This window comes from Cyprinodon variegatus, unplaced genomic scaffold (assembly GCF_000732505.1).
Source record: "Cyprinodon variegatus isolate N-32 unplaced genomic scaffold, C_variegatus-1.0 Scaffold126, whole genome shotgun sequence".
Taxonomy (NCBI): Eukaryota; Metazoa; Chordata; class Actinopteri; order Cyprinodontiformes; family Cyprinodontidae; genus Cyprinodon; species Cyprinodon variegatus.
In genome coordinates this window covers 512830-522245 of record NW_015150579.1, presented here as the reverse complement: position 1 = coordinate 522245, position 9416 = coordinate 512830, and the positions used below count along the sequence as shown (strand labels likewise).

Below are 9416 nucleotides of genomic sequence, written 5' to 3'. Positions count from 1 at the left end.
TGTACTGAAGTTCATGAGAAATAAAAGTTTTCTAAAGTTCTGTATCACTTGAAAGCATTGTGCGTTTCTGATAAGGTAATCACAGAGACATTTTTAAAAGTCATTTCAAACAAACAATTAACTGAATTTCATTGCATTTTTTGAAAAAGGACTGAATTCCCCCCTGTTTTAAGGTTGGTTTTTCTTTCTTAACATAGATGGCTTCCTTCACGCCCCTCACAAACCATCTATTTTCTTTGTCCAAAATGTGAACATTCTGGTCCTCAAAAGAATGTCCTTTGTACATAAGGTGAGGATGTACCGCAGACTCTTGTCCAGAGGAGGTCGCTCTTCTGTGTTGGGCCATGCGTTTGTGGAGAGGTTGTTTGGTTTCTCCATTATAGAAATCAGAGCATTCCTCTCTGCACTGAACTGCATACACCACTCCATTCATATTTAGACTGGGGGTTTTATCCTCAGGATACACTTGCTTTCTTTTTAAGGGTCTTGTTTGGTTTGAAATGTATTGTAATTTTGCGTTTGGAGAAAATCCTCTTGAGTTTTTCTGTGATGCCGATGTTTTTGAGTTTAATCTTCTCACCGTTATGTTTTGCAGCATGTCTTTTGGATTTCCTTGATGATATGACAAACGCCCAGTTTGGGTATCCACAGGTTTGGAGAGCATGTTTGATGTTTTTCTGTTCTTTTTACTTGCCTTCTGTTTTTGTAGGGATTGTAAAAAGCTTCCTAGATGGGGAGTGAAACATCTTCCAACTTTTAAACAAAGTCCAGTTATTGTTTTATAACTTTTTTTGGAATAAAGAATGAATGTTTCCAACTCTAAAAACTTAAGTCTGGAAAGTTACACTTTGGTCAGTCCACAACATATTTTTCCTAAAACCTTCTCCAATTGGATTATGTTTTTGTTCCGCAAGTGTTTTGGTCTTTTTATTGTTGGATACTGAACACTAACCTCAACAAAAGGCTTCCAGATCTTTTCATGTTGCCAAACAGTTTTTGTTAACTCTTGCACAGTTTGTCCCTTTGCTCCTAAATTAATTTTCTAGTATCAACCACTACTCCTAAGCCTCTATTATACTCTTTTTTCTATATTTATAAACAACAGCTCTCAATGTGACAGTGGGACTTAGATGGATTCAATAAAAAGAGATTTGTAACCCTTTGATAGATGGAGCCTAGACTGAAGTTCAACTGAAGAAACTCATTGCCGTCTGCTCCTGTGCGCAGGCGGCGGATGCACTGTGACTTCATTCAGATGACACCGTTTCAACCCACCTCCAGCCCCTCCTCCACCATCGTAGCTAAAGCTTCATCAGTGTGTCATTCGTCCCGGACTGTTTCTGCGTTCCCTGTCTCTGCCAGAGGTCTCATCCTAACGGGGAGTTTTTCCTCTCCACTGTCACTTCATGCTTGCTCATCATGGACAGGTTCTCTCAACCTGTGTTATCCAACTGGACTTCCATCTTCCAGGTCCCTGAGTGAAGCTCAGTATCAGCTCACACAGTCCACTGGATCTCCCCATAAAGCTCAGCATACCGTCTCGCTAACCAGCAGTCTACAGACTGACCAACTTTGACTATCTCCATTCCACGACCAGTTTCAGGCCTGGGGGGGAACAGCCCTAGTCTTTGCTCCTTTTAATGCATATCTATCAAAATAAAGCTCTATGTTTCATGCCGAGGTCTGAGCGCCAAAGACAAAGTAATTGTATCAATAAATTTCTCCTAATTGTCTTTTCTCTTTGTGTGAGTTTTTCAGATTGAGATATTACACAAATCAGTTATACTGGTCTTTGAATTTGTTTAAATATGTGCATGAGTTTGGGTTTGGCCTACTTCCTTTTGTCAAACTCATTTTATTCACACTTTGTATTTGTTCTATGCATCAGGCAATAATCAGCCTTTGGTAAAATAAAATCCAGCTCTCCAAAACCTATAGTTAATCACAGTTAGATTATGAATTAACGAGTTTCTATTGCAACTATAATAGAAACCATTGTTAATTATTGTGTATGTGGATAGTTGTTTTTTATCTTAATAAGTGAATTTGTTCAAAGTTTATGTTTGAACATAGTGAGGTTATCTTTGTGTCATAATAAAGGAAGATGGATCATCTGAAACACTTAAGTAGGCTATGTCAAGTAAAAAGACAAAGTAACTCAGTAAGGGAGGATATGTAAGTGTGCCTTAATTGGACCAAATGGTTTGTAAAGGAATTAAATTGTCTTGTCATTTCTGCTTTTGCTGTTGATGAGCTCTGTACGCAATAAAAAAAGAGAGAGAAGAGTTAGGCGAAACCCAGAAGTTAACACTGCCGGTAGACTGAGAAAAAATAGCACGAGTTGTTGCTCTCTTTTCTCACGCCACCCTCTTTTTAACAGTGCAGATATGCTTTTCTTGCATTTGGTGGCATACCGTTAAGCGTCTAAAGGAAGCGGCAAAAAAAAAAATGTTTTCTTTCTGTTCTTTGTTCAGCTAACCCAACATTACATGCATAAAAAATAAGCAACATGTCTGTGATTCAGATTTTATTTCGTCACACTTTGTCAATTAGTGGGATTCAAAAGTATAACCGTGCCATCTTTTCCGACCCTGATATTCCAATTTCAACCAACGCATCATGTTTTTTATCATTAAAATGGAAAAAAGCAGGTTTTAACCTTCTAAGAGTTAATCTGCAAACACTGGCGTGTTAAACTAAAAATCCTGAATCACCAGCATTGCTTAATTTTGTCTGGCTTAATTAGAATTTAAAGAGTATTTAGGGATGAATGATGTTTTTGGCTTTTTTTTTTTTTTTTTTTACTTTGCAAGCACCATTTCTTCTTCCCAATCAAAGGATAAAGGGATAAAGCCAAAATAAACATAAATAAAGCCAAAAAGATTCTCTAACTCTGGTGTGACCAGATTATTTGTACATTTCAACTATGGACTTTATTAATGCTTTTACATACATTAACTATAGCTAAATTAAATGTAATCAAGGCATGTCCATGTGTTCAGTGCATCTTTTCTTCATTATCGCCATATTTAACTTTAAAAAAGGTTTCAAAGAGCAAAAAACGGAACTGTTACAGGCAGTCAAACCTCTATTCTCAGCAGTCTGACTTTAAAAAAGCGCAATCCTATGAGACATAGCTAATTTAGGGATTACTGTGCATAAAATAAACCGTTGCAAAGCTGTATCATGTCTGCTTTGTGGGTCTTTTTTAACTTTTTCATTTTTATTTTTCAGTTCTTATATTGAAACGTTCTGTTTGCAAGAGGGAGTTTTGTAGAAGTGTTTAGGTAACCAATAGCTCCAATTCACAAAATAAAAAAAATGGTAAGCCAAGTTTCATATCTGCATGGTTGGAGTTTGAAATGACATCATTTCTGTACTGAAGTTCATGAGAAATAAAAGTTTTCTAAAGTTCTGTATCACTTGAAAGCATTGTGCGTTTCTGATAAGGTAATCACAGAGACATTTTTTTAAGGCATTTCAAACAAACAATTAACTGAATTTCATTGCATTTTTTGAAAAAGGATTATTGTTTTCCAAAAACGGCTGAGCAAAACCTTGCTGCCGTAGAATACATTATTTTTTTGACGAATTATGCTCTCAGTATTTAAAGGTTTTTTGTACTTTTTTGCTATTTGTCCTATCATATATTTTCTCGTAAACGAGCACATGATAAAATTGGTTACACAAAGTTGAAATTAAACTGACTCAGAGATGAAGAACACCCGTTTGTGGTGAAGATTTCCTGTTTTTTTCAATTTGTCTATACAGTTTCCTTTCAGCCAAGAAACAGAAGTTAAACAAAAACGTAGGATTTGTCTCATTTAAAAAAAACAAAAAAAAAACTAATGACATTTTAGAATAAAACTAAGCATTGGTCACGTTAGAGTTTTATGTGTAACCTTCAGGTACATTTTACGCTTTCTGTACAGAATCATAATTGATCCAATAATTTCTACTTTTAGGTTATTGGTATCCTACCAAACAAGCAGAGATCTATAAATATATATTTTTCTTACCTGCCAACGCCACATATAGAGTAAGCAGATAGAAGTGTCGGTGTTCGTTCATCTTGACATGAAGTCAGACTCTGCAAACACTGTGTCTGTGTATGAGAGTGCAATCCGTTTCTATGTAATTTTTGAAAAAGGAGGGTGTTTCCTTAGCAGGTGGTTGTGTAACTTCCGCTATCACACAAGTGCTCCTTTTCAGATGCGTAGAAAGCTTCCTCTCCGCTCTCCTTTCCAAATAATCCACACAATATCTCAAGGTTTTTGTTTTTTCAGTTGATTTTCTAAAACTAAAACTGTCTGTCAGGTTCGTAATTTATTTTATGGGTTCTGCTGGATTGATGATTTTGTTTCAAATGATTTTGTATTAAATTTCACCTTTAGTGTATTTTTTGTAGCTGGTTGTTAATATGTGTTTTTTTTTTTTTTGTAGCTGGTTGTTAATATGTGTTTTTTTTTTTCTACTGCAATGGTACCATGGAGATCATCACCATTTATCTCTGTTAGCAAACTAAGAACTGCAATTATCGTGATCTAAAATCAAAAGTGGTGTTTCTTACAGTAATGCCATGACCTCATAATATTGCAATTTTAAATCTCCTCTTAAAATCCTTCTTTTCTCCCTTGCCTTTAACACCACTTGAGATGCTGACCTTTGAATTATTAGAATTTCCATCCATCCAACCATCCATCCATTATCTGACACGCTTGTCCCAATTGGGGTCGCGAGGGGTGCTGGTGCCCATCTCCAGCTGTCCCGCAGAAGCGGGGTACACCCTGGTCACCAGTCCATCGCAAGGTAATACAGAGACAAACAGGACATACAACCATTCACTCACACCTAAGGAGAATTTAGAGAAGCCAATTAATCTAACAGTCATGTTTTTAGACTGTGGGAGGAAGCCGGATTATCTGGAGAGAACCCACGCATACTCAGGGAGAACATGCAAAATCCATGCAGAAAGACCCCGAGCCGGGAATCGAAACCCAAAACCTTCTTGCTGCAAGGTAGCAGTGCTACCCACTGCGCCACTCTACATATTTGTTCTTTTCATTTGTTTAATCAAATCTATAATTATTCTTTGATTTGAGTAAAGGGTTGTTTTAATTATTCTAGGTTTTATTGATACTAGTATTGTTTTTTTTTTACTTTGTGTACCACTCTTTGGTCTTGAGTATGTTCAAAGCACTCTATAAATAAAGCTAGTATGTATGGTGTGGTATGGTTTTCCAGCTGCACTACAGTCCTGGCTAACTTACGGTCATTCCTTCCTGCAGGTGGTAAAAACTGAAAGATCACTGGGAAAACTCTTCATTCAGATTTTTTACACCACACATTTTCTAAAAGAAAACACAGATTAATTTGGCCAACAGCCTTCCCTCAGACTCCTTATCAGTTATCCCTAGATAGCTTTCCAATATTTTGTCCAAGCTAAATTTTGAAAATAAAATGCATCATTTTAGCTTATTATTCTGAGCTAATCAAAAACAAGACGTGACTTGCTGTACATAAATGCAGTTTTTAATGGGTCTGTGATGCACATGGGAAGTTAAGAGCCATCGTTCAGTTACAACCCTTCTTTCTTTAGAAAATGTCATTTTGCTTGGGCCAGTCTCGGTTAACTGCTTAAATTTAAACTTCTATACTTCCTCTTTTAGGGTGTACTCTGGTGTTTTGTTTTTAGCTGTTTTGCCAGCATTGAGTATAACCTACGCTGCCCAGTTTTTTTTTTACTTATTTCTGAAATTACAAACAGGATACAATAAAGCAGAAATTAACCTACAAAAGTATCTATGTCCTTTGAAACATTTAGCATCTAGTTTTCCAAAAAATTGCCTTCGGGGCTGAGTGGGGTAATGGTTTATTGAGGCAGTTCTATACCAGTTTACTTGTTGACCCTATTTGATGAGAATAAAGGCAATATAGATGCCTGCATTTGGTTGAAAATTTATATCTTTCTTTTTTTTTTGTACTGAAGCTATCATCTTCCTTCCACTTAACAAATACAGAGGTTGGTGACAAAGAATACGTTTTCAGATGTAACAAAAAAGGGAAACTCCAAGTTTTATGAATGTATATAACAAGTACATTCTTAACAAAGATCAGTCCAATTTAATCACCTGTTTGCACACATTGCTGTCCCCTGGCTTCTGCACCTTTAGAGAAAAATCTGCAACTGGGCATCCCTGAGTGATGCAACCCAGAGAAATAATGTCTACATGTGAGGAGAAGTACAAAGCTAAGTTTTCTTGAGTGACGCCTCCACTGGCTTCTATCTGAAGAGCTGGGAAATCCTTCTTTAGTTCTCGAGCTGCAACATGAACTTCCTACAAAGAAGAAGGGGGTGTTGGACAAGTTTTAGTTTCAGAAATAGTTTTATTTCCTGGCCTTTGGTGATTTGAAATGATCTACCTGTGGCTGAAAGTTGTCTAACATCACGATGTCTGCTCCGGCTTCCGCTGCCTCTCTGCCCTCTGTAATGGAGCCACACTCCACCTCAATCTTACTGCTGAACCCACAGACTGAGCGGGCCACTTTCACAGCCTGAGAGACAAAAACGGATTTTAGGTTTGTGTTTGCAGAAGTATCAAAAGGTCACCTCAACTCAGGGCATCTGTCAGTCAGCTGGTTGCTAGTATTTCCGCAGCTTTGCAATGTGCGGAAAGAGAACATCATGTGTTAGGGTGCATGACACAAACTACAGGCTCTTGCTGTATTGAAAAAGATATAAACAGATGTGAGAAGGAACATTACTTTTACCTAATTGTGACCAAAAGGTCTCAAAGCCTTTTTCAGTAGTAAAGAAACAAAGTATTGCTTTAAAAGGAGGCAAGACTGTGCTTGAAGACCAAGCATAGATTAAATCATCTTTACCTTCACAACAAATCAACTTTGGTCATGCATGGATGCCACTTGGAAATATTACAGGTGCCTGTTTAACAGCAGAATACAGTTACAAGTACATACTAAAAACATCAAATGACAAAAATAAAAAATAAAAATCCTTCTGTTTCAGTTATGGAAAATCTGTCAGAATAGATGAAGTATCAGGTCATGGCTCCAGAACCTGAACTTGTGGACCTTAGCAAGCCTTTCTAATTGAATGAAATGGGATAAGATTAGTTTAAGCGAAGTTCTCTATTTTTTTTAATTATTTTTTTATACATCTGCATCCATTTTCCAAAATGACATTCAACTTTATTTTGTTCTGCATTTTTATGAGTGGCTGACAACAATGTTGGTTACTGCTTTCTACATGTACAACATCAAAGAATGCTTTCTTAAGATAACAACATCTTTCTAACAAATTATAATTCTATAAATGTATTGCATAAATCTTACTGAATCGCATAGGTATTTATTTTCTAAGAATTCAGATTGTTTTTGCAGCTCTAAATAAATTATTTTGGCAAAATTAGGGCAGCGACTCTGAATTGTGAAAGATAGAGACCCATAGATTAGACGGTAAAGCTGTCAGAATCTGTCTAAAATTCTATGTTTTGCTTTTTTAAACTTATGTACGCTGTACTGAAGGCATAAATCAGAAATTACTGACACTAAAACCAGGGCTAAGAAAAAAATAATATAAAGATATTGCCTCTAAAAAATAATCAAGGTAAACCAACAATGAAATGCTTCCAAACCAATGCTAAAATCCAAAGTAGTGTACTTCCCAGCAAGTATAGATCCTACCTCTCACTGTTTATGCATTTCATAATCAACAGAGCTTTAAGTTATTTAGCAACCTTTACCTATGGTAACTGTTGATTTCAAGAGAAAAGACATACTTAATTTTGTTTATTCAAAATTACACTGAAAGATCAAAGTAAGAAGATGAAAATAAACATGCAATAAAACAAATAAATTGCCCAGACAATATATTCTATGAGCAAGTGAGGTTGAAATAAGTTATCTAATTACTTTTTTTTTATGTCTTTCAAAGACAAAATTAAATTCAGTATTCGGTAATATGGGGGAAAAAACTGCTTGTGAAAGCAAGGACAGTCACAGCTAAAACAATATCAGGCTGATTCTTTAAGGGGGGATTACAGAGTTATTTTCAAACAAACAATTCAAATTTAGTCATTCTACATTCATCCATTGCAAAAAGTGACATTTGAGTGACATTTGACAACAAATAAGGTGAGCAAGCCAATTCTGAATGACCTGAAAAAAAAAAAAAAAGAAAAAAAAAACACCTCTTCATTTAAAAGATTAAAACCACACAGCATCAACTACAATGTAATTTGGAGATATGAAACCAATGCACAATCTTAAACCAAGCATGGTCAAAGGGCAGACACCCTATACCACAGGTGTCAAAGTCGTTCCAGAAAGGGCCGTGTGGCTGCTGGTTTTCTTTCCACCCAAGCAGTAGCACACCAGACTCCATTCATCTCATCAAGGTGAGTCTAGTCTTAACCTGATGACTTGATGGGATGAATGGAGTCTGGTTTCTCGACTGCTTGGGTGGAAAGAAAACCAGCAGCCACACGGCCCTTTCTGGAACGACTTTGACACCCCTGCATACCAACTGTTAAGCATGGTGATAGAGGTGTGAAGATTTGGGCCTTTTTTTCTTCCAAAGGACACGGCCACATTCTACTCATCGTGTTTACGGTGAACATATCTAAAACTCTCTTATCTCATCAGCGTGTTCACCACAGCGGTTGTATATCTTTTGCTTTGTTGCCATAGAAGCAAATAAAAACATGCAGTTTGTGGTTTGTAGCTGACTAGAATCCAAGTTGTATATTTTCACCAGTTCTTGTCCTTGTTATTTCATTTAGAACAATTGCAGCTGACTATTTAGAGAAACTGCCCACCTCTGTGATGCTTCCTGATGCCCAGATGTGGTTATCCTTCAGCATCACCATGCCACTCAGGTCCTGTCTGTGCATGGATACACCACCCACCAGCATGGCATACTTCTCCACCAGCCTAAAGCCTGGCGTGGTCTTACGGGTGCCAGCCACCTCTCCATGCCAGCCTGCAGACTTTGCTGTCGACCTGAGCTGAGAGCAGCGGGTAGCAATCCCTGAAGCACGACTCAGGCAGTTGAGAGCAGGGCGCTCCCCAAGGAGCAGGCATCTAGCCGGGCCTCTCACAACAGCAGTGAGGGTGACAGCATCTGGGCCTGTAGATATTGCACAAAATCGAGAGATGGAGATGCTATATGTTTCATTATATTAACGCTATATCAATATGGAGCTAATTTATTCTATTTCTGCATCATGGCATATAAAGATACTGTTATTTTTTTTATAAAAATTCTTCTATTTGAGGGAGAAATGTTGTAATACTTGCATTAGTAATTTATAATAAGTGTTACCTGGACATCCTATATTAACTATTATAAAAAAAAAATATATATATATATATATATATATATATATATATATATA

General features: G+C 36.8%; 2 protein-coding genes across 3 annotated transcripts in view; both read right to left on the bottom strand.

Moving 5' to 3' along the window:
- Positions 1–4131, bottom strand: part of LOC107085482 (integrin alpha-M-like) — a 35780-nt gene extending 31649 nt beyond the window's left edge. Inside the window, exon 1 of the mRNA XM_015375811.1 lies at positions 4020–4131. Coding sequence (XP_015231297.1) covers positions 4020–4071 — 52 coding nt within the window. The 5' untranslated portion in view covers positions 4072–4131. The remainder of the gene's footprint in view (positions 1–4019) is intronic.
- Positions 4132–5815: 1684 nt separating this feature from the next.
- Positions 5816–9416, bottom strand: part of qprt (quinolinate phosphoribosyltransferase) — a 6803-nt gene continuing 3202 nt past the window's right edge. For both annotated transcript variants that reach the window (XM_015375822.1, XM_015375823.1), the window contains 3 exons: positions 8838–9148; positions 6424–6555; positions 5816–6338 (listed from right to left, as the gene is read on the bottom strand). In XM_015375822.1, the coding sequence (XP_015231308.1) occupies positions 6114–6338; positions 6424–6555; positions 8838–9148 (668 nt within the window). In that variant the 3' untranslated portion in view covers positions 5816–6113. The remainder of the gene's footprint in view (positions 6339–6423; positions 6556–8837; positions 9149–9416) is intronic.